This window comes from Zalophus californianus, chromosome 2 (genome assembly GCF_009762305.2).
Source record: "Zalophus californianus isolate mZalCal1 chromosome 2, mZalCal1.pri.v2, whole genome shotgun sequence".
Lineage (NCBI taxonomy): Eukaryota > Metazoa > Chordata > Mammalia > Carnivora > Otariidae > Zalophus > Zalophus californianus.
The window spans coordinates 6,766,332-6,791,379 of record NC_045596.1 but is presented as its reverse complement, the minus strand read 5'-3'; the positions used below and the strand labels follow the sequence as shown (position 1 = coordinate 6,791,379).

Sequence of the window (25,048 nt, the reverse complement as noted above, 5' to 3'; positions counted from 1 at the left end):
TGCAGTTCAGGCCCCTCTTACTGCAGGAAGAGATTCTGGCCCCACATCTGGCCATGTCCATCCTGGTGGCTTATAAACCCCCTTTCTCACCTCCCTCTGATCACTAGCATTTCCTGACTACCTTCTCTGCAGCAGGCTTGGTTCCTGGAAGCAAGAGCCCCCACCCTCAAAAAGTGAGACCCTTGCCCACTGTCCGGCCTCTGTTGCTAACTCTCGCGGGCACAGCGTTAACTCAGCATAACAGCCCGTTAGGTGGGGTCTGTTATCATCCGCATTTTCTGATAAGAACACTGAGTCACAGAGCAACTATGTAACTTGTCCAAGGTTACAGTCCTAAGTGGCAGAGGCCGGGGTAGGACAGAGCTGAATCATAGACAAATGTCAACATGAGGAGATGGAGCTTTCAGAGGAGAGGACACTGGTCATGGGTCTTGGATACACAAGTCTCTAGAAGGGAGAATTCTGGGCGTACGTAGCTGCATGGGCCAAGCCAAGGGAGACCCTGGCACCTGACCTGGGCAACAGCCATTCTGTATGGCTGGGCCAGAGGGAAAGCAGAAAAGAGTAAACAGGCTTTCTGGACCCTTCCTGTGTGCATGCAACATTCTAAACATCCTCACCCAGCAACACGGTGAGTGTTCAACAACCTGGACAGCTGTGCGGTTCTTAGATCCATTTTCCAGCTGGGCAAGCTGAGACCCAGAAATGTCAAGAAACTGGCTCCAGTGCCCACAGCTGAGTAGTCGGAACGTCCAGCACTGCATCCCGTGCTAGAGGAGACTACTGAGGTGGGCAGAGCAGGGAATTGGCTATTGGGGTCCTGCTTTCCCTTCCAAACAGTATTTGACTGGCTCAGTTCCCGGAACTGTGGACCTTGTCTGTTTTGTTTGCCGCCGTACCCCTGGAGCTTTATGAGGGCCTGGCCTGCAAAGTGCACACACGTTACAGGCTAGCAGAAAGCGGCTTCCGAGAGCACCTGGGTCGCCTCCATCTGGAGACTGGCCCATATTCCCCCGGCCAGCTTAGGATGGCAACCCGTCCCGTCTCCAGCTCCTGCGGGCTGGTCAGCTTTTGCCAAGGGGCCCAGATGCTTCCGCTCCAGGGCCCTGTCCTGATTGTGACCATCCTTGGATGAGGCGGAAGGACAGGATTCGTGGAGGCAGACGCCTCGTTCTCCAGGCTGAGCCCTGTATGTCTCTGTAGGCCTTTGGCCTGAGGGGCTCACAGTGGCCTGCGGTTGGACAGCTGCGTCTGGAACGGCAGGTGCGGCGCTGCGCGCGCGCGCATGTGAGCACGTGTGCAGCGGGGCAGCCTCGGGCCCCGAGACCCGTTCCCAGACGGAGAGGCAGTGTGGTGCAGCGCAAGACTGCATGGGCCCCAGCCCCCACCCCGGACAGCAGCACGGACACCTCTGTGCCCGTTTCCTCACCTAATCACATCAGGATCAAATAGTACTGATCTAAGGATTCCCGGATAGAATATCCAGAAAGGGCTCTGAGCAATGTCTGGCCCAGACCTCTTGTAAGCCCCAGATGCTGGCGGCTGTGTCTGGCTTTGCTTTTTGCTCCGGTGTGGTTCAGAAAGTGGCCAAATTCAACTGAAATAGTACTATGTGGCTGATTGCAAAGCACCTGCTAAGGTACGTTAGGTCTGCCAGTCACTGATTTGTTGCAGCAGTCAGAAGCAAACTGAGCTCCGGGGGCTGACCCAACTCGCCCAGGGCGCCTGCCTGCACAGGTGGACCTGGATGGGCAACTCAGCTGCCGGCCGGCTCCAGAAACTTCTATCCTCGTCCTGGGAAATCTCAGGGGCGGCCTCCCCAGACGAGGGGACAGCCCAGGTACGCCCTGTGGGCCCCTGGCTCTGTGCCCGACGGCCAGATCTGACGTGCTGTCCTCTCCTTTCCCAGGACTGGTCCTGCTCGCTCATCGTGGCATCTCTCGTGGGCGCCTTCGGCTCCTCCTTCCTCTACGGGTACAACCTGTCGGTGGTGAACGCCCCCGCTCAGGTGAGTGCCCCGCGGCTGCGGGATGCGCCCGGCAGAGGGCGCTGCGGCCACGTGGAAATCTTCGGCGGCTAGCGCCTGGCCGGGATGGTACCCGATTCTGCAAAGCTTTGCAGGCCTGTTCTGTACCAGACCTTTGCCAGCGGGTCTAGGAGAGGGATAGAGAGAGTGAGACCAGCCCCTGCCGTCGAGGGGGGGAGAGGAGAGACACAGAAACAATGTCACAACGCGGGGCGTTCAGTTCTTGCTGGAGTGTCCTGGGAGAGTGCAGGGCAAGGAGAGGGGTCTTCAGACGTCTCAGGGGCTTATTCCTTTGCATGGAACCCGAGGAGGCACAGAGAGACCTTATGCATAGACATTTTCCTGATGTTCTTTTTGTGTTTATGGCTTTTAATCACAGCTAGAGGTCACTTGGGTATCTGTTGGTTAAGATCCACCATTGGCCTTTGTTTTCATCTGGAATCAAGACAAGTAGGTATGTCAATCAAGAAGAGGCTGTAAAGCAACCGAAAGTGTTTATTTGGGGTCTTAGGATTTGCGATGTGGGAGGCACAGAGAGAACCGAGATTGAGATCGTGCTCGGGTTTGCAACAGGGAGCGCAGGCTTATGAAGGCAAAACCCACAGGGTTGGGTAACTTGTTTTGAAGGAATCGTGATTGGTGCTGACAACGCTTAACGGACCACCTGATGCAGGATTGGCTCCGTAGCTAACGGGTGTTACATTATCTCTATTTCAGTTCGCAGTAGAGGAGGTCTTCCAAGAGGCCATCAATGTGCATTTGGCAAGTCATAATGGACAAAAGTCAAGAGTTCATGGTGTTCCCAGAATTGAAACAGAAGCCCATAGGTCTGCTTCCTCGGTATCCTCCCCACCCCATTTTGAGTGACTCTCTTAGCAATACTTACTTCCCTTTTGGAATTTCCTTTTACAGGTGCAGTTCCCCAGGCCGCCCTCACACCTCCCTGCTAGTTTGCAGGTTTGGTTTGGTTCTGCCGACCTAGACTATTAGGTCTGTGTGCCACCCACTCCTGGGGGTGCTGGCTTCTGCTTGACCTACCTCCACCCTTGGACGTAGGGTGGATGAAGGGTGTGAGGAAAGGCTTCCTGGAGGAGGTGATGCCTCAGCTTTGTTTTAAAGGTAGAGCAAAGGCACAGAGGCTTGAGATCTGTGAAATGTTTGCAGGAATGCATGTGTGATGCGGTTGGAGCACAGAATGCCTTTTAGGGAGCCTAGGGTAGGAGCTAAAGGGGCAGGCAGAAGCCAGCCTCCTGGAGGCTTTTGGGGCTCTTCCTTGTTTGGGGCCCAGAATCCCCATGTGCAAAATGCAAGGGAGGCTGGACCATTGGGTCTTAAAGTGTTCCCAGGAGTCCTGGACTTTGCAGAGGTGCCTTTTTAAAATTCAGATGTCCTTCAACAGTCCCACAATGTCTTTTATAGCTGGTTTGTCCAAATCAGGAGCCCCCAAAAATCAGTGCCTATATATGCAACAGAAATACAGAAAAATAATTACAACCCTGAAATCTAGATGTAGATGTTCATTATTCTGTTCCCTTACTTTTCTAAGCAATCTTACATTTCTATGCATTTTCTATGCATTTTCTAACATAATGTCCAAACTAATTACATCATTACATTTTGCCAATGTGTCTGTATACGCGAAAGGAAAGGGAAGTTTCCGAGTCATGCTACTGAGCCCTGTCCTGTTCGGCATTGTCACCAGCTATTTGGACAATAATATAGGAGGGGCGTCTATCGTATTTCTCAGTTGATGAGCCGGAAGGAATAATGACTGTGTTAGGAAATGAAACGTGTTAGAATCAGGTGCCAGGACAGTTCTGATTTTTTTTTTTTTTTTTTTACTCTATTAACTCTTGTATATTTGGAGGGTTCTATGTAAGTTCATTTGAAAACTGGATTCTGATGCTAAGACCAATTTGAAAGCCAGGGGCTGAGATGGCCTCCCCGAACTCCTGCAGTGGCTTTGACTTTGTCATTGTGACATCATCCTGACATGGGGATCTGAGTTGTCCATACTTGTCTTTAAAAGAAGATTGGAAGCTGACACTCTTGCTTTATCTTGACGGTTCAGCAGAAACTCCACTAGAGGGTAGAGAACCTTCGCGCTCATGGTTTTTAGAGCAAAAAGCCCTGTGAAACTTGAACCTTGAATCCAGTGATGTACGAGGAAAAATATAAGTTCATGCCACAACTGTGGGAACAGGAAGAAGGAGGAATTCTGTCGTTTTTCCATTTAAATCTTTTTTTAATTAATAGACTTTATTTCTTAGAGCAGTTTTAAGGCAGTTCACAGTAAAACTGAGCGGAAAGTACAGAGAACCCCCCCGTATCCCTGTCCCTCCGGCGCACCACTTCCCCCACTATCAACCTCCTGCACCACAGAGGTACATTTGTTGTCATCAGTGAACCTGCCTCAATTCATCATCTTCACCCAAAGTCCAAGGGTTACACTTACGGTTCACCCTTAGTGTTGTGTATTGTAGGAGTTTTGACAAACGTAGAATGACAGGTACCCACCATTGTGGTATCTTACAAAACAGTGTCATTGCCCCAGAAATCCACATTTCTTCCCTATTCCTTTTTCCCTCCCTACTAACCCCTGGCAACCACTGATCTTTTTACGGTCTTCATAGTTTTGCTTTTCCAGAATGTCATACAGTCGGAATCATACAGTATGTGACCTTTTCAGACTGGCTTCTTTCACTCAGTTTATGTACTTAAGCTTCCTTTCTCCATGTCTGTACTTGGCTCAAAACCTCATTTGTTTTTTTAACGCTGAATAATATTCCATTGTCTGGGTGGACCTGTGTCTTGAGCCGCTCATCTGTGGAAGGACTTCTTGATTGTGTCTAAGTTTTGACAACTATGAGTCAAGTTGCTATAAACATCCATGTGCAGGTTTTTGTGTAGACAGAAGTTTTCAGTTCACTTGGGTAAATACCAAGAAGCATGATTGCTGAATCATATGTAAAGAGTATGTTTAGGTTTGTAAGAAACTGACAAACCATCTTCCTAAGTGACAACACTGTTTTGCATTCCCAGGAGCAATGAATGAAGGTTCCCATTGCTCCGCATTCTCACCGGCATTTGGTGACCTTAGTGCTTTGGATTTGGGACATTCTAACAGGCGTGTCCTGGTATCTCTTTGTTTTAATTGTAATTCCCTAATGACATATGACATTGAATACTTTTTCTTATGTTTTTTGAGAAGTAGGAATATCTTTTCACGTGCTTATTTGCTATCTGTATATCTTCTTTGGTGAGGTGTCTGTTCAGATCTTTTGCCCATTCTTTAATTGGATTACTTGTGTCATTTTGGTTGAGTTTTAAGAGTTCATTGCATATTTTGGGCAACAGTTCTTTATCAGATGCATCTTTTGCAAATATTTTCTCCCAGGCTGTGTCTTGTCCTCTCATTCTCATGACATCGTCTTTCCCAGAGCAGAGGTTTTTAATTTTATTGAAGTCCAGCTCATCAGTGATTTCTTTCATGGATTGTGCCTTTGGTGTTGTCTCTAGAAAGTCAGCACCATGCCCAAGGTCATCTAGATTTTCTTCTATGTTGTTTTTTAGGAGTTTTATAGTTTTGTGTTTTACATTTAGGTCTGTGCCCCATTTTGAGTTAATTTTTGTGAAAGGTATAAAGTCTGTGTCTGGATTCTTTGTGTGTGTGTGTGTGTGTGTGTGTGTGTGTGTGTGTGTTTATCTATTGTTCCAGCACCATTTGTTGAAAAGACCCTCTTTGCTCTATTGTATTGCCTTTGTTCTTTAGCAAAGATCAGTTCACTGTATTAATGTGGGTCTATTTCTGGACTCCCTGTTCTTTTCTATTGACCTATTTGTCTGTTCTTTCACCGATACCGTGCTGTCTTGATTACTGTAGCTTTATCAAAAGTCAAAGTAGGATGGCGCCAGTCCTCCATCTTTGTTCTCCTTCAATGTTGAGTTGGCTATTCTGGGTCTTTTGCTTCTCCGTATAAATTTTAGAATCAGTTTGTTGATATCCACATAACTCATTAGCTTTATACCTAAGTGTTTCATTTTCTTTAGTGCTAATGTAAATGGTAATATTTTTTATTTAAAATTCCATTCTTTCATTGCTGTAATATAGGGAAGTGATTGACTTTTATATACATCTTGTTATCTTGTAACTGTGCTACAATCAATCGCTTCTTAGTTCCAGGAATTTTTTGGGTCAATTCTATCAAACTTTGCATAGATGACTATGTCTTCTATGAACAAAGACAGCTTTATTTCTTCTTTCTCAATATGTATATCTTTATCTTTTGTTTCCTCTTATTGTCTCATTGCATTAGCTAGGACTTCCAGGATAATGCTTATTTGAATTTAATTTGCTCTTCTTTTTCTAGTCTCCTAAGATGGAAACTTACTGATTTTAAGTCTTTCATCTTTTCTAATATATTCATTCAATGCTATACATTTCCTTCTAAGCACTACTTTTGCTGCATCCCACAAATCTTGATGACTAATATTTTCATTTTCTTTTAAATTGCTTTATTTTAAAATTTCTCTCGAGATTTCTTCTTTGATCCATGTGTTATTAAGAGGGGTGTTGTTTTAATCTTCAAGTATTTTGGGATTTTTCCAGCTATATTCTGTTACTGATTTCTAGTTTAATTCCATTATGGTATGAGACCACGCAGTGTATGATTTATATTCTCTTAAATTTGATAAAGTTTGTTTTATGGCCCAGAATGTGGTCTATCTTACTGAATGTCCATGTGAGCCTGAGAAGAATGTATATCCTACTGCTGTTGGATGAGGTAGACTATAGATGTCCATTGTATCCAGTTGGATGATGGTTGAATTGTTGAGTTCAGTTATGTCCTCACTGATTTTCCACCTGCCGGATCTGTCCATTTCTGGCAGAGGGGTGTTTCAGTTTCTGACTATAATAGTGATTCATCTATTTTTCCTTACAATTTTATTAGCTTTTGCTTTATGTATTTTCATGCTCTGTTGTTAGGCACATACACATTTTTTTAAAAGATTTTATTTATTCATTTGAGACACAGAGATAGAGAGAGCGAGCACAAGCGGAGGGAGAGGGAAAAGCAGGCTCCCCGCTGAGCCAGGAACCCGATGTGGGGCTCAATCGCAGGACCCTGGGATCATGACCTGAACTGAAGGCAGATGTTTAACCATCTGAGCCACCCAGGCACCCCTAGGCACATACACATTAAGTCTTGTTATATGTTCTTGGAATATTGGTCCCTTTATCAGTATGCAATGCCCCTCTTTTTCCCTGTTAACTCTCCTTGTCAAAGTATCTCCTGTCTGAAATTAATATAGTTATTACTGCTTTCCTTTGATTCATGTCAGCATGGTATATCTTTCTCCTTCCCTGTACTTTTAATCTGTATGTGTCTTTATATTTTAAGTGGGTTTCTTGTAGACAACATATAGCTGGGCCTTATTTTTTGATCCACTCTGACAATCTGTCTTAATTGCCATATTTAGTCCATTGACACTTGATGTAATTATTGATATAGTTGGATTAGTATCTAACTCCCTGTTACTGTTTTCTATTTGTTGCCTTTTTTCTTTGTTCCCATTTTTGTCTTCCACACTTCTTCTGCCTTTTGTGGTTTTAACTGAGCATTTTACATGGTTCCATTTTCTCTTTTCCTTTCATATCCATTTACCTCTTTTTTTTTTAAACTTTCTTTAGTGGTTGCCAGAGAGTTTATGATATACATTTTCAACTAATCCAAGACTACTTACAAATAATACTACCTTACATCACAGGTAATGTTAGTACTTTATAATAACAAAATATTTCTAATTCCTCCACACCCCTGTGTCATTCATTTCACTTGCACTTAAGCATATTATATAGATAACCAAATACATTGCTGCTGTTATTATTTTGAACAAACCGTTACCTGTTAGATTAATTAAGAATAAGAAAAAAGGAGCACCTGGGTAGCTCAGTTGGTTAAGTGTCTGACTCTTGGTTTTGGCTCAGGTTGTGATCTCTGGATTGTGAGACTGAGCGCTGCTTCAGGCTCTGTGCTCTGCATGGAGTCTGCTTGAGATTCTCTCTCCCTCCCTTAGTGTCTGACGTTAATTTGAGGAAATTCTCAGAATTTCTCAGAAATTCTCATTGGCACCGAGGGCCCTGGGCTGGCAGCTTTGTCGCTCTTGCCGTTGGGTGGGCGGCATCTTGGGGCCCAGATGAGCCAGTGGCATCATGCCCGCGGCGGCTGGGGCCAGGGACAGGTGTTCTCTGGATGTAGCTCAGCCAAGAAGAAGTGCGGAAACCACATCCCGGAAAGGTGGAAAGACTACCTCCCAGTTGGACAACGGATGCCTGGGACTCGTTTCATTGCTTTCAAAGTTCCTTTGAAAAAGAGTTTTGAAAAGAACCTTGCTCCAGAAGAACGTTTTTCACCCTTGGATCTTTTTAACAAAATCCAAAAACAGAATGAAGAACTTGGACTAATTATTGATTTAACTTATACTTACTGTTATTATAAACCAGAGGACTTACCAGAAACTATTCCTTACTTAAAAATTTATACAATTGGGCATCAGGTGCCTGATGATGACACTATTTTTAAATTCAAATATGCTGTTAATGAGTTTTTAAAAGAAAATAAAGATAACGACAAACTCATTGGTGTTCATTGTACCCATGGTTTAAACAGGACTGCCTGTCTCATCTGCAGATATTTGATTGATGTTCAAGGCATGAGGCCAGATGATGCAATTGAATTATTCAATAGGTGCCGCGGACATTGCTTGGAAAGACAAAACTACATTGAAGACCTTCAGAAAGGTCCCATCAGAAAGAATTGGAATTCCAGTGTATCCAGATCAAGTGGTTTTGAAGATGCAACACATATGATGGAACGAGTCCATACCACTATTAAGTCTGTTAACCAAGGACATTGGTATAACCTACATCAGACCCAAGGTTACCCGGTACCTTCTCGGCATTTCCACACCCAGACCCAGGATTTGCAGCAGTCAGTAAGAAAATTTTCACAGAACCAGAACGTTTACCAGAGAGGCCATGTCCCTCCTCCTGGTCCCCCTGGAGAGGACTATTCACAAAGGAGGTACTTTTGAAATATAAAGCCAAACGCCAGTCAAGCAGCCCAGAATACAGTGTGGTATCCTGGCAGTTACTACGGACTACCGTATCCAATGTATTGTGGATGGACTGAATGACACAAACGTGTCCTGGAAATCTCTCTGCAGATAGAGCAGGACTGAAGACCAGCTGGAGTGACTTTTTATAAGATCAGGTCAAATGAGGCTTATAATTTGTTTTATTGCTCCCTCATGTGTTCAAACTTAAAGGAAAATTACATTGATACTTACCTCTTGGCTGATAAACTTGCAGTATTTGCAACAGTAAAGGAAATAATCTGTCATTCAGTCTTAAATTTTTTAAAGGGAAGATGGTATTTTAGAACTGAGAAAGTAATATAGAATTTCCCTTGTAAATTATTTTCTTAAAAATTCTGTCTTCTTTATCGATGTATTTCTTTCTGACTAGACTTGTGATAGGAAAGTATGTGCGGAAATTTCTGGTGTTTTTGTCGTGTTCTATTACTGACCCAATCATTAAGGCTATTGTTTTTTCCCCCAGCTGTTCAAGATTTCTATTGAAACCTACCTAAGAGACAAAAAAAAAAAAGAGAGAGAGAGAGATTCTCTCTCCCTCTCCCTCTGCCCCTCCTCCCCAAGTAAATAAATAAATCTTAAAAAAAAAGAAAAAAGTTTTCATTTTACCTTTACTTATTCATTCTCCTATGCTCTTCTCTTTGTGGAAATCTGAGTTTCTGAGCAATATCAGGTTCCCTCTCTCTGAAAAACTTCTTTTGATGTTTTTTTGCAAGGCAGATCTACTGGCAACGAATTCCCTCGATGTTTGTCTGAAAAAGTCTCTACTTGTCATTTACTTTTGAAGGATAATTTTGCAGGGTACAGAATTCTAGGTTGGTGGGTTGTTTGTTTCTCTCAGCATTTTGAGTATTTTATTTCACTCTCTTCTTAGCATGGTTTCTGAGGAGAAGTTGGGTGTGATTTTTATCTTTTGTCTGAAGTATGCACTTTTTGACCTGGCTTCTTTCAAGAGGTGTTTTTTTTATTTTTAATCTTTAATTTTCTAAAGTTTGAATATGATATGCTTGAGTGTAACTTTTTTTTTTTAAAGCATTTATACTGTTTGGTGTTTCCTGGATCTGCAGTTTAGTGTCTGACGTTAATTTGAGGAAATTCTCAGTCATTATTGCCTCAAATATTTCCTCTTTTCCCACCTCTCTCCCTTCTTCTGGGTGTTCCCACTGTGTGTATATTACACCTTTTGTAGTTTTCCCACAGTTCTTGCATTTCTGTTCTGTTTTTTTTTTTTTTTTCAGTCTTTTTTCTCTTTGTTTTTTTGGTCCATTCTTCATTTCTGTTACAGTGTTTTTGTTTGTTTTTAAAAAGATTTTATTTATGAGAGAGTGAGTGAGCAGGGGGAGGAACAGAGGGAGATGGACAAGCAGACTCCACAATGAGCATGGAGCCCGATGCAGGGCTTGATCTCATGACCCTGAGATGGTGACCTGAGCAGAAACCAAGAGTCGGATGCTTAACTGACTGAGCTACCCAGGTGCCCCTTCCGATAAAGTGTTTTTGATCTCTACCATTTCTTTTTGATTCTTTCATAGGATAGCCATCTCTGTGCTTACATTGTTCATCTGTTCTTGCATGCTGTCTAGTTTCTCCAATTAAGCCTTGAGCATATTAACCAATTAAAAAAATTCCTGGTCTGATAAGTCCAGCATTCCTGCTGTATCTGATTTTGGTTCTGATGCTTGTTTACTCTCTTCAAACTGATTTTTACCTTTTAGTATGTCTTGTAATTTTTTTGAAAGATGGAATGATGTACTGGGCAAAAGGAAATGCAGTAAACAGACCTCTAGTAATGTAAGGCATAAAGGGAGAAGAAGCATGCTACAGTCTTATGATAAGGTCTCAGTCTTTTGGTCAGCCGGTAACCCTGGACCATGAACTTTACCAGTGCCTCTCAGGTCCTGCTCACTCCCTCCTTAGACAGGATGGCTGGAGGGGGCTGGAGATGGGTATTTCCCTTCACCCAGGTAGGTTAGGCTCTGATAAAACTCCAGCAGGTAGATTAAGCTCAGGTAAAATTACTTCTCCTGGGGGCAGGCCTTGCAAAGAACAGCATGCTTTGATGTATTTCAGAATGGTTCTTTTCCTCTCCCCTGCTGGAAATGTGAGAGGATTTTTCTTGGATATTTACTGGGAGGATCTGGTAGAGCTCCTGGTGGTAAAACACACAAAATTGTGTTGTAGGGGCCGTGACGGGGCATCCCTGGAGTTTGTAACTCTGAGCCATGTTCACACTGAGCCTCCAGCAATTTGTCAATCACAGTTCAGGTTTTCCTACCCTAGTGCTGCCTCCTGCAGGGGTTTCTACTCTGGGTTTTTTGTTCTGGTAGGTTGTGATTCTCTGCATCTGCCTGTCTGTCTCTTCAATTTTCAGGCCAATGGTTTGCCCTATGACCTCATTTCTCTGATTGATCTAAGAGTTGTTGATTTTTCAATTCATTCAGCTTTTTATTTGTTAGGACAGAGTAGCAACTGCCAAGATTTTTACATGCTGGTCTAGAAACCAGAAGTCTCATTTAACAACTATTTACTGAGGGCCTACCAGGTGTTTAATTTTGGGAATCAGGGATGGCAACATGGCATCTGAGCTGAGTCATGAGAGGTGGGTAGGATTTCCATGGGCATCAGGGGGAGAGGCAGAGAGCTGAAGCATATCCAAAGGCCTGGCCATGATGACATGCTGACATGTTGGGAATAGTTAGTAGAGGTGTGATGTGCTGGTACCCAGGCGAAATAGGGGGATGGGATGGAATAAAAGGTAGAAAAGCAGAGTAGAGCCAGAAGCAAAGGGCCTCAAATCTTAAGCTGCAGATTGAGATTTAGTCTATGGGCGCTGGGGAGCCATGGCATGTTTGTGACGTAGGGGCGATATGACTTGTCTTTTAGGAAAATAACTTTATTTCCGTGGGAAGAACGGAAGGGTCCAGAGCTTGGAGGTATTGAATGGGAGAGACGATAAACTGAATGAAGAGGGTTTGATAAGCCACACTTCTAATTCAGGAGAGGAGGAGATTTCTGAAGATCTACACATGATCAGGGTGGATTTTCAATTTCATAATATTAAAAATAAATTTTATGACAACATCAGTAACAACACACACACAAAAATCACATGTTAGGTGCCAGCCCTTCCTTCAGGCACTTTCCATGCATTTGCACTGTGCATCCTCATGACGACCCTATGAGGTGTGTTTCATCATTATCCCCATTTTAGAGATAAGAAAACTGATGCATACTGGTAACTAGCTTGGCTTGCCCATGGGCACACAATAATTGGGTGCCAGGTATGACCCTGGCCAGTCTGGCTTCAGGGCTTATCCTCTCGGGCATTGCCGGTGTCCAGTTTTAGGTAAACACTTTGGGTTTCCTGGTCATTGGACATGTTTTTAATCAGGTCTTTTTCTGTACCAGCCAGATTCACACCATGAGATGTCTTGTTTGGAATGTTGTGGCTCTACTTTTGTGGCTAGCATGCTCAGCAAGCTATTCAGTCATTGTGACAGTGTGAGGCATTTTCAGCCTGGTGTCCTCAGGCTTTGGGGACATTTTAGAGGGGCCAAGAGAGCCCTAAATGCAGTGCAGTGCCCAGCCTGCCTAGATACAGGGGGCTGGGAAGGGTCACCCCTAACTGCCTCCCAAGCTCTACTCTCCACCATTGAGGGGCAACACAGAGTTGATCACCAGCCTGTCATCTCTGCAATAAAATGCTGCATGTTGGGCACATAGAAATTCTCATAGACATACTAATGTATTAGTCTGCTCAGGCTGCTGTAACAAAATATCACAGACTGGGAAGCTCAAACAACTGACTTCTATTTCTCATGGTTAGGGAGGTTGGAATCTTAGATAAGGGTGCTGGCATGGTCGATTCCTGGTGGGAGCCCTCCTCCTGGCTCACAGATGGCTGCCTTCTCACCATGTCCCCCCGTGGAAGAGACAATAAGCAAGCAAGCTCTCTGATGTTTCTTTTAATAAGGTCACCAACCCCACCACGAGGGCCCCCTCCTTAGGACTTCATCCAACCCTAACCACCTCCCCAAAGCTCCAGCTCCAGATACATTCACACTGAGGGGTAGAGCTTCAATATATGAATTTGGGGAGATCACCTTTCAGTCCATAGCACTTAATTGTTGATGTGTCATACCCACGTCATGGATGAGGAACCAGAGGCTTAGAGTTTAAGCAACTTGATCAAGGTCACACAGCTAGAGGTGGCAGAGCTGTGGTCACACTCAAATCTATCTGAATCCTAGGCCTGTGCCATTTTGACCCCTTCACTGTCCACCATTGCCAGTCCCCAGAAGTGCAGCAATGGGGGAGCCTCGGGATGGTAAACTAAGGCAAAAGATGACTATGGGGAAGGCCACAACGAGCCCAGTGGGCTGTTTACCTGTGACACCTGCCACCTGAATGGCTGTGTGGGCTTTACTTATGGCAACTCTGGAGTTTTGGGGACCAGTTCTGATGGTATTGGGATGGTATCACCACTAGGGACCTATAAATACCTGAATCCTGCCCTTGACCCCTACCTCCTAGGGGCTGTCCTCGAACAGGGCGCTACAGCTGACCAGCATGAACCAGAAGAGAAGTGAAGGACTACTTTCATACTGGCCAGGCCAGTCCCCAAGCTCTCCCCTCCCCATTCCCATGTGGCCTTGGGGTCAGGAATCCCCTTTTGTGCTCTGTCTGAAGGTGTGCCACAGGTCCTACCTCACGTTTCATGTCTCAGTCATGTTGCTACTCAAACGCAGAGAGGGTAGGTAGGCAGTAAATCCCCCTGCACCCATGCTGAGTGTTCGCCTTGCTTGTATTATGTCGTTAGGGCTTGGGGGTGGCAAGACAAAAGGACACATGTCCTTCTTCTCAAGACCAGCAGCAGTGACAAGATGTGCTGCACAGAGATATGAACCCAGGGCCAGAGAAGGACGTTATTCTATCTGGGGAGGGCAGGGGGCCCTGCCACGCCTTGAGGGAGAGTGCAGGGCTTTCTGGGAATGGTGATGAGTTGGGGAGCTAGACAGCAGGCTCTCAGGAGTGGATGGGGAGGAGGCTGGGAAGGGGGCCAGGGCCAGCCCAAGTTGGGTTGCAGGGGCCAGAACAGGAATACAAGCTAGCACTTCCCAGCCTTTGGGCACCAGAGCAGGGCTGAGGGGGCTCAGCCTGGGAGGCCCTCCCAGGGTGGGAACCACTGCAAGCCCCTGCAAATGGCACTGCTGCAGGGGGGCAGTGACAAACCCCTAGTGAGTGGCTGTTGGAACAAAGGAGGCCTGGTGGAGGAGCTCAGCCCACGTCCAGGGATCGCTTCACACTCTCTGCCCTTTGCAGTGGGCCTGGGGAGGGGTAAGCGGGCAGGCCCAGGGCCTAAGAGCCCAGGATGACAGAGACCCCAGGGTGTGCGACTTAATGCAAGTGGGAAGGGCCCATGCCTAGGGATATTTTTTGTGTGGGAGCCAATCTTCATCAGGGCTCTGGCATTGTGGAAGAAGGAAGTGATCCCTGTTTGCACGAGATGCAGATATTGGGGGTGGGGGTGTCTGCCCACAGAGATGGCAGACAGAGGCTGCCATGGGGGGCTGCTGATGAAAATAAGTCACAGTGGGGACACAGGGACACTGACCCACATGAAGGGACACTGGCTTAGCAATGACACAGGGCCCCAGCTTTGCCTCCTCAGTGGTGGGATAATTGGGGTGCAGGTGGTGGTCAGGGGGAGCACAGAGGGCCTGCAGGCCATGGCTGGGTACCACCAGGTAAGGCAGAATTTCACGACTTGAATAATGCACATGGTAGCAGAAATTGGCTCTGGCCACTGCCCAGCCGCAGCTGCACAAATGCTCGGTGCTTCTCTCTCTCTCCAGATATTTGGGAGCTTTCTGGAATGCTGATAATGGAAATGATTCCCACCTCTGAGCACTGACTATGCCTGTCCATGTTAGAGACAGTTTGCAGAGCATCTGATTTCATTCTCGTTACAATCCTGCGAGGGCACCATAACTAACCCCCTTCCATAGATGAGGAACCTGAGGCCCGGGGAAGTTAATGTGTCCAAGTTCCTGGGGTAGGTTGGGAGGCCCTTTAACCCCCCCCACTCCCCAAATTTCCATTGGTTTCCCCTCAAAACAGTCACTCTTGATGAATGTACATCCTGTCCATGCCCCATTTGGAAGAGAACACCCAGGGGCCTTATGCATCCATGAGGGTCCTTGGCCAGCTTTGGACAATATGAGCAGAAGTGAATATAAGCCACGTGAGGCCTAGCCCTTGAAGACACTCCAGAAGGTTCCTCAGTTCTTTCTTCCCCCAGATGGCATAGGTACAAGATGGCAAAGGACCATCTGGCAGGCACCCTCACCCTCAACCAAACTGCCAACTGTCCTGTGTAAAAATTCTAGTGCCCCCTCAGCCCCATTCACACAGATGGGGATGTGAACTCAGGTCTGTCTACTTCTCAACTTTTATCTTCTTTCTGCTCCATCAAGCTGATCTGCTGGAGCTTGTGTAGACATTTGGCTTAGCAGGCTACAAGGTCTTTGTCCCAACTACTCAGTTCTGTCTATGCAGTGAGAAAGCAGCAATGAGACAATAAATAAATGAATGGGTGTGGCTGTGTTCCAATAAAACTTTATTTACCGAAACAGGCAGCAGGCCAGAGGTAGCCAACTGGGCCATTGTTTGCTCAACTCTGTGCTCAAGGTTCTAGGAAAGGAGTGAGGTTCCTATAGATGCTGGGGTCTTTAGGACCTCGGAGAGCTGGCTGGCTTTATGAACAATTAACCCATGAGTGGTGAGTTTTCCCACAGATGCTATGTTTCTGAATATTTTTTTCTTGTGTCCATTTCTTGCTACGTGTCTAAGCCTTTGTCTTTTCTCTTTCCGATGACTAATTCTAACTGGCATAGTTGTATCTGCCCGTATTGATCCATCCATCCAATCAATCTACTTTTCTTTTTTTCTATCTACTTATCTATCTCCTATTTTACCTGTAGTCCATCAGTCTATCTATCTGTCTATCTATCTATCTATTATCTATTATCTATCTACCTATCTAAACCACTCCATGCCTTTGTAAAAGAATGCACATAATCCAGGGCTAATTTACACACAAATCAAAAGTAACATGATGCCTGAAATTTTCAAGCAGTCATGCATGCAAACTAAAGATGCCAATCTGAAACCTGGTGAATGGCCTCAGATTTGTGCCATTTTAAGCCTTGACCTTTAGCAGGAGAATACTGCTTGCCTGAGGTCTGCTTCATTAGTACCGCTACAGTAGTCAGGCTGCCAGAGTTGTGGTGGGAGATTTACCCTTGATGCCTGAGGGTGCCCAGTGCCTGGCTCCCACCTGAGAGGCCACTGAAGGCTAGATGGGGGTGTCAGAGGCAGGATGGGAGTTTCTGGGTTCCTGGGGTTGTTGTTGGGAGCCAAGGTGAGTGCCCAGATTTGGGAAGGCAGAGTTGATGTGTCTTGGGTGAGGTCATGTGTCAACCCAGAGCACGAGTCAAAATTCCCCTTGCTTATGGGTATTGTCTGGAGAACCTACAGGAAGATTCTGGAAGCAGTATTCTAAAGAACTACAAGGTGTGAGCCTGAGTGGACAATCCAGAGCCCAGGCTCTAGTCCCAAGAGTTCCCACAAAGATGAGGGTGGAACCAAAGGGGATGGAGCTCGGGTGTAGCCAAACCGGAGGGGCATCAGGTGCAACCAAACTGGAGGGCTCATCCTGCTGGCCCACAAGCACACGCAGGGGGCCTCAGAGAGTGGCCAACCTCGAGCAGGATGACCACTGCAGTGGACATTAAGAAGAGTCACCAAGAAGGACCAACGTTGAACTAAATGAGTGTGTTGGATAGAACCATGGGTGACAGTGGAAATGAGAAAGCACACAGAGACTGCTGGGGCTGGGAGAACAGACAGGAAGGTGGGCAGGAGGAACACTTAAGGGCTGATTCCGAGGATGGAAAATGAACACTGAGCACCCGTTTGCTCATTCCTGGCCTATAGTTCAGGCAAGTGCTTGGAGGATTAGCAAAAGCACAGCAGACAGGATTCTACAGGTCCAAGTGTCATTCCACGTGATCTTGGTCCTTGTCTTTCCCCAGTGCCCAGGGGAGCTCCTGGTGCAAAGGTCTGTGGATGATTTCAGATGCTGACTACCCAGAGGTAGGCCAAGTTCGAAGTTAAGAGTACAGTTCTCTAAAGGCCTCACGTCAGACACCAGCTATAAGCTCGGGGATCCCAGGGCCACTCCATACTTCTTGCAAACTGGAGAGTTCCCACTACTCTCTCAGTTTTGATAAGTTGCTGGAACAGTGCACAGCACTCAGAAAAGCTGTAACAACTACAGTTTTATTATGGTTTTATTATAGCAAAAAAGATACAAATCAGAATCTGCCAAAAGAAGAGACACATAGGGTGAGGTCTGGGGGTTTGAAACACTAAGCTTCTGGTCTTTTCTCTGCAGAGGCAGGATGCATGAGCCTCCCAGTGGATGGATGTATAACAGTATGCACAGAGTACTGTCCCCTACGGATGCTCACCCAAGCCTCTGTGTCCAGACTTATTACCGGGGTTTCCTTACATAGGCATGACTGATTGAGTCAATCCCCAGGCCCCCTTCCCTTCTTGGAGGTAGGGCTAATGTCACCTGGTGTGAAGCCCCAAGCCTCTGATGACCTGGTTGGTCTTTCCAGTGGGGTCAGCCCCTCACCTGAACTATCTTTTTTGCATAAATTTCCAGGTGGGGGCTGATCAGGCCCACCATGAATAACAAAGACACTCCTATCACTCAGGAAATCCCAAGGGTTTAGAGGCTATTTTCCAAGCACAGGGCCAAAGGCCAGCCGAATTCTTAATTATCCAACTGTATACATGTGATGTATATCGTACACATGTATATTCTCAACATGAAAATGCTCAAAGACGTTTGTCAAATGAACTAGTGAATGACAGCAGGCAGGAGTGAGAAAGGAAGAATGAAAACTGAGAACTTTGGGCTCTAACCTATTACCCCACTCCCATACCTTGTCCATTAGGACTTAATTGAAACAAAACCAGAATCCAACAAAAGTTAACAGTGAATGGTTTGGCTTTTATAACGAACTACTCACTGTTCCATTGGTGTCTGAGTGGGTGATGTTTGGTCTTCTCTTGGGACGGGAGACAGAGTTTGTCCCCCCTGGTGTCAGTACAGTAGCCCCTCCCCCCCAATCCGTGGGTCCACTTTCCATGGTGTCAGTTGCCCCCGATCAGCTGTGTCCTGGAAGCAGATGATCTTCCTCCTGATGTATCTTCGAAGGTCAGGGGGGGCTGACGCTACGTCACGGTGCCGCTGTCGCTCACCACACCTCATCTCCCCACCCAGGCATTTCATCATCTCACATTGTCACAAGAAAAAGAAATGCAAGAACAGTATCACAGTACTACTAAATACAGCAAGGCATCATGAGCGTGAGGCTGCATTCACATAACTTTTATTACCGTGTATTGTTATAATTATTCTACTTCGTTATTGTTATTGTTAATCTCTTACCGTGCCTGATTTAGAAATTGAACCTCATCATCGGTATGGGTACATAGATGTAAGAAAAAACATAGTAGATCTAGGGTTCAGTACTATCTGTGATTGCGGGCATCCACTGGGTATCTTGGAATGCGTGCCCAGTGGATAAGGGTGGGGGGCTCCTGTATTTAAGCCCAGGGCTTCAGCAGAACGCTTAATTTGACTCCCCATGAGTTCCCAGCAGAAATGGTGTATCTCATCCTTTCCCTCTCCCCTAAGGGCAGGTAAACAAGCGGGGACAAAGATTAAAATCATTCTCTCTACAAGAGCAGAGCTGCCCCAATTAGCTGCAAATGTTAGATGCTGGTCAAAGGAAGGATTCCGGTGAACCAGCGGACAGAGAATCCAGAAGCGAGTGCTGGTTCTTTCAAGTAATCCCACCGCATGTTGCTGTTTTCGTGATTGTTCTGGGAGCCCCAGCACCGTGAGGGAAGCAGAGACCCAGGGAAGGGCGCCTCCGTATGGCCCCAGGCCTGCTCTGGGGGAACCTGGCGGGGCGAGAGGAGTGTGGATGGCCTCAGAGACATCGGTGCTGGACGGGCTCACAGGGAGGTGCAGCGGGGCTCCGCATCTTGGCAGGAGACTGCTGAGGTTACAGGAGAAACCCGTGCGTCTTGTCATTACAGGAACACCTGGCCATTAATTTGATGAAGCAGGTATCTCTGGTTAATTTAAGCGTGGAACGAGACTGCCTTTGATTTTTAAATCTCAAGGTCTTTCGCTTTCGTTTTTTTAATTTTTTTCTTTCTTCTCTCTCTTTCTGTCTCCCCCTGCCCCCCAACCTTGTCTCAGTTGTGGTCTAAGCCACACAGGCTTCTATTAGCAAAAGCAAACAGCACAAATTTAATGATTTAATAATAAAACTATTGCTATGAAACACTATCTGTATTTCTCATTTCTACAGCAACCCACATCGCAGACACTGAGGTAATAATCCCATTGCACAAATGAAGGGGCCTGAAGGAGGGAGGCCGAGGAGCTGGCCCGAGGCTGCCCCCTCATGGGTGGTAGCCTGTGTCTGAAGAAAAGAGTCACAACCTCAGCCCCGCCCAGAGGCCATTTTTTTTAAATTTTTTATTGTTATGTTAATCACCATATATTACATCATTTGTTTTGGTGTAGTGTTCCATGATTCATTGTTTGTTCATAACACCCAGTGCTCCACGCAGAACGTGCCCTCTTTAATACCCATCACCAGGCTAACCCATCCCCCTACCCTCGTCCCCTCTAGAACCCTCAGTTTGTTTTTCAGAGTCCATCGTCTCTCCTGGTTCGTCTCCCCCTCTGACTTACTCCCCTTCATTCTTCCTCTCCTGCTATCTTCTTCTTTTTCTTTTTTCTTAAAATATGTTGCGTTATTTGTTTCAGAAGTACAGATCTGTGATTCAACAGTCTTACACAATTCACAGCACTCACCATAGCACATACCCTCCCCAGTGTCTATCACCCAGCCACCCCATCCCTCCCACCCCCGACCACTCCAGCAACCCTCAGTTTGTTCCTGAGATTAAGAATTCCTCATATCAGTGAGGTCATATGACACATGTCTTTCTCTGGTTGACTTATTTCACTCAGCATAACACCCTCCAGTTCCATCCACGTCGTTGCAAATGGCAAGATCTCATTCCTTTTGATGGCTGCTTAATATTCCATTGTGTATATATACCACTTCTTCTTTATCCATTCATCTGTCGATGAACATCTTGGCTCTTTCCACAGTTTGGCTATTGTGGACATTGCGGCTATAAACATTGGGGTGCACGTACCCCTTCGGGTCCCTACATTTGTATCTTTGGGGTAAATACCCAGTAGTGCAATTGCTGGATCGAATGGTAGCTCTAATTTCAACTGTTTGAGGAACCTCCATACTGTTTTCCAGAGGGGTTGCACCAGCTTGCATTTCCACCAACAGCGTAGGAGGGTTCCCCTTTCTCCACATCCCCGCCAACATCTGTCGTTCCCTGACTTGTTAATTTTAGCCATTCTGACCGGTGTGAGGTGGTATCTCATTGAGGTTTTGATTTGGATTTCCCTGATGCCGAGCGATGTTGAGCACTTTTTCATGTGCCTGTTGGCCATTTGGGTGTCTTCCTTGGAAAAATGTCTGTTCATGTCTTCTGCCCATTTCTTGATTGGATTATTTGTTCTTTGGGTGTTGAGTTTGATAAGTTCTTTATAGATTTTGGATACTAGCCTTTTATCTGATAGGTCATTTGCAAATATTTTCTCCCATTCTGTCGGTTGTCTTTTGGTTTTGTGGACTGTTTCTTTTGCTGTGCAAAAGCTTTTTATCTTGATGAAATCCCAATAGTTCATTTTTGCCCTAGCTTCCCGTGCCTTTGGCGATGTTTCTAGGAAGAAGTTGCTGTGGCTGAGGTCGAAGAGGTTGCTACCTGTGTTCTCCTTTAGGATTTTGATGGACTCCTGTCTCACGTTTAGGTCTTTCAACCATTTGGAGTCTATTTTTGTGTGTGGTGTAAGGAAATGGTCCAGTTTCATTCTTCCGCATGTGGCTGTCCAATTTTCCCAACACCATTTGTTGAAGAGACTGTCTTTTTGCCATTGGACATTCTTTCCTGCTTTGTCAAAGATAAGTTGACCATAGAGTTGAGGGTCCATTTCTGGGCTCTCGATTCTGTTCCATTGATCTATGTGTCTGTTTTTGTGCCAGTACCATACTGTCTTGATGATGACAGCTTTGTAATAGAGCTGGAACTCCGGAATTGTGATGCCGCCAGCTTTGCTTTTCTTTTTCAATATTCCTCTGGCTATTCGGGGTCTCTTCTGGTTCCATACAAATTTTAGGATTATTTGTTCCATTTCTTTGAAAAAAGTGGATGGTATTTTGATGGGGATTGCATTGAATGTGTAGATTGCTCTAGGTAGCATTGACATCTTCACAATGTTGGTTCTCCCAATCCATGAGCATGGAACGTTTTTCCATTTCTTTGTGTCTTCTTCAATTTCTTTCCTGAGTATTTTATAGTTTTCTGAGTACAGATCCTTTGCCTCTTTGGTTAAATTTATTCCTAGGTATCTTATAGTTTTGGGTGCAATTGTGAATGGGATCGACTCCTTGATTTGTCTCTCTTCTGTCTTGTTGTTGGTGTATAGGAATGCCACTGATTTCTGTGCATTGATTTTATAGCCTGCTACTTGACTGAATTCCTGTATGAGTTCTAGCAGTTTTGGGGTGGAGTCTTTTGGGTTTTCCACATAAAGTATCATATCATCTGCAAAGAGTGAGAGTTTGACTTCCTCTTTGCCGATTTGGATGCCATTGATTTCTTTTTGTTGTCTGATTGCTGTGGCTAGGACTTCTAATACTATGTTGAATAGCAGTGGTGAGAGTGGACATCCCTGCCGCGTTCCTGACCTTAGGGGAAGAGCTCTCAGCTTTTCCCCATTGAGAATGATATTCGCTGTAGGTTTTTCGTAGATGGCTTTTATGATACTGAGGTATGTACCCTCTATCCCTATACTCTGAAGAGTTTTGCTCAAGAAAGGATGCTGTACTTTGTCAAATGCTTTTTCTGCATCTATTGAGAGGATCATATGATTCTTGTTCTTTCTTTTGTTAATGTATTGTATCACGTTGATTGATTTGCAGATGTTGAACCAGCCTTGCAGCCCAGGGATAAATCCCACTTGGTTGTGGTGAATAATCCTTTGAATGTACTGTTGGATCCTATTGGCTAGTATTTTGGTGAGAATTTTTGCATCCATGTTCATCAAGGATATTGGTCTGTAATTCTCTTTTTTGAGGGGATCTTTGTCTGGTTTTGGGATCAAGGTAATGGTGGCCTCATAAAATGAATTTGGAAGTTTTCCTTCCATTTCTATTTTTTGGAACAGTTTCAGGAGAATAGGTATTAATTCTTCTTTAAATGTCTGATAGAATTCCCCTGGGAAGCCATCTGGCCCTGGGCTTTTGTTTCTTGGGAGATTTTTGATGACTGCTTCAATTTCCTTAGTGGTTATAGGTCTGTTCAGGTTTTCTATTTCTTCCTGGTTCAGTTTTGGTAGTTGATACATCTCTAGGAATGCACCCATTTCTTCCAGGTTATCTAATTTGCTGGCATAGAGTTGCTCATAATATGTTCTTATAATTGTTTGTATTTCTTTGGTGTTGGTTGTGATCTCTCCTCTTTCATTCATGATTCTGTTGATTTGGGTCATTTCTCTTTTCTTTTTGATCAGTCTGGCCAGGGGTTTATCAATCTTGTTAATTCTTTCAAAGAACCAGCTCCTAGTTTCGTTGATCTGTTCTACTGTTCTTTTGGTTTCTATTTCATTGATTTCTGCTCTGATCTTTATTATTTCTCTTCTCCTGCTGGGTTTAGGCTTTATTTGCTGTTCTTTCTCCAGCTCCTTTAGGTGTAGGGTTAGGTTGTGTGTTTGAGACCTTTCTTGTTTCTTGAGAAAGGCTTGTACTGCTATATACTTTCCTCTCAGGACTGCCTTTGCTGTATCCCAAAGATTTTGGACAGTTGTGTTTTCATTTTCATTGGTTTCCATGAATTTTTTTAATTCTTCTTTAATTTCCTGGTTGACCCATTCATTTTTTAGTAGGATGCTCTTTAGCCTCCATGTATTGGAGTTCTTTCTGACTTTCCTCTTGTGATTGAGTTCTAGTTTCAAAGCATTGTGGTCTGAAAATATGCAGGGAATGATCCCAATCTTTTGGTACCGGTTGAGACCTGATTTGTGACCTAGGATGTGATCAATTCTGGAGAATGTTCCATGGGCACTAGAGAAGAATGTGTATTCTGTTGCTTTGGGATGGAATGTTCTGAATATGTCTGTGAAGTCCATTTGGTCCAGTGTGTCATTTAAAGTCTTTATTTCCTTGTTGATCTTTTGCTTAGATGATCTGTCCATTTCAGTCAGGGGGGTGTTAAAATCCCCCACTATTATTGTATTGTTGTCAATGTGTTTCTTTGCTTTTGTTATTAATTGCCTTATATCATTGGCTGCTCCCATGTTCGGGGCATAGATATTTACAATTGTTAGATCTTCTTGTTGGATAGACCCTTTAAGTAGGATATAGTGTCCTTCTTCATCTCTTATTACAGTCTTTGTTTTAAAATCTAGTTTGTCTGATATAAGGATTGCCACCCCAGCTTTCTTTTGGTGTCCATTAGCATGGTAAATGGTTTTCCACCCCCTCACTTTCAATCTGGGGGTGTCTTTGGGTCTAAAATGAGTCTCTTGCAGACAGCATATGGATGGGTCTTGTTTTTTAATCCAATCTGATAGCCTGTGTCTTTTGATTGGGGCATTTAGCCCTTTTACATTCAGGGTAACTATTGAAAGGTATGAATTTAGTGCCATTGTATTGCCTGTAAGGTGACTGTTACTGTATGTTGTCTGTGTTCCTTTCTGATCTTTGCTGCTTTTAGGCTCTCTCTTTGCTTAGAGGACCCCTTTCAATATTTCTTGGAGGGCTGGTTTCGTGTTTGCAAATTCCTTTAGTTTTTGTTTGTTCTGGAAGCTTTTTATCTCTCCCTCTATTTTCAATGACAGCCTAGCTGGATATAGTATTCTTGGCTGCATATTTTTCTCGTTTAGTGCTCTGAAGATATCATGCCAGTCCTTTCTGGCCTGCCAGGTCTCTGTGGATAGGTCTGTTGCCAATCTAATATTTTTACCATTGTAGGTTACATATCTCTTCTCCCGAGCTGCTTTCAGGATTTTCTCTTTGTCTCTGAGACTCGTAAGTTTTACTATTAGATGTCGGGGTGTTGACCTATTATTATTGATTTTGAGAGGGGTTCTCTGTGCCTCCTGGATTTTGATGCCTGTTTCCTTCCTCACATTAGGGAAGTTCTCTGCTATTATTTGCTCCAATATACCTTCTGCCCCTCTCTCTCTTTCTTCTTCTTCTGGGATCCCAATTATTCTAATGTTGTTTCTTCTTATTGTATCACTTATCTCTCGAATTCTGCCCTCGTGATCCTGTAGTTGTTTCTCCCTCTTTTTCTCAGCCTCTTTATTTTCCATCATTTGGTCTTCTATATCACTGATTCTCTCTTCTGCCTCATTTATCCTAGCCGTTAGTGCCCCCATTTTTGATTGCACCTCATCAATAGCCTTTTTGATTTCGACTTGGTTAGATTTTAGTTCTTTTATTTCTCCAGAAAGGGTTTCTCTAATAACTTCCACGCTTTTTTCAAGCCCAGCTAGTATCTTTAAAGTCATGATTCTGAACTCTAGGTCCGACATCGTACTAATGTCCGTATTGAGTAGGTCCCTGGCTGATGGTACTACCTCTTGTTCTTTTTGCTGAGGTGATTTTTTTCGTCTTGTCA

At 44.8% G+C, this 25,048-nt stretch overlaps 2 protein-coding genes across 4 annotated transcripts in view; both read left to right on the top strand.

Moving 5' to 3' along the window:
- SLC2A9 (solute carrier family 2 member 9) overlaps nucleotides 1-25,048 on the top strand; it is a 231,573-nt gene that overhangs the window by 37,999 nt on the left and 168,526 nt on the right. For 2 of the 3 annotated variants that reach the window (XM_027598278.2, XM_027598276.2), the window contains one exon: nucleotides 1,910-2,008. The exons of the other annotated variant lie outside the window; for it this stretch is intronic. In XM_027598278.2, coding sequence (XP_027454079.1) covers nucleotides 1,910-2,008 — 99 coding nt within the window. The remainder of the gene's footprint in view (nucleotides 1-1,909; nucleotides 2,009-25,048) is intronic. 3 annotated transcript variants of the gene reach the window in all.
- On the top strand, nucleotides 7,099-9,695 carry LOC113924434 (RNA/RNP complex-1-interacting phosphatase-like). Its single transcript, XM_027598280.2, has one exon. It carries the CDS (start codon nucleotides 8,225-8,227, stop codon nucleotides 9,119-9,121), a length of 897 nt encoding a protein of 298 aa, XP_027454081.1. The 5' UTR covers nucleotides 7,099-8,224; the 3' UTR covers nucleotides 9,122-9,695.

Coding starts and splice junctions, on each gene's coding strand:
- LOC113924434 (XM_027598280.2), top strand. CDS start 8,225: ATGAGCCAGTGGCATCATGCCCGCGGCGGCTGGGGCCAGGGACAGGTG.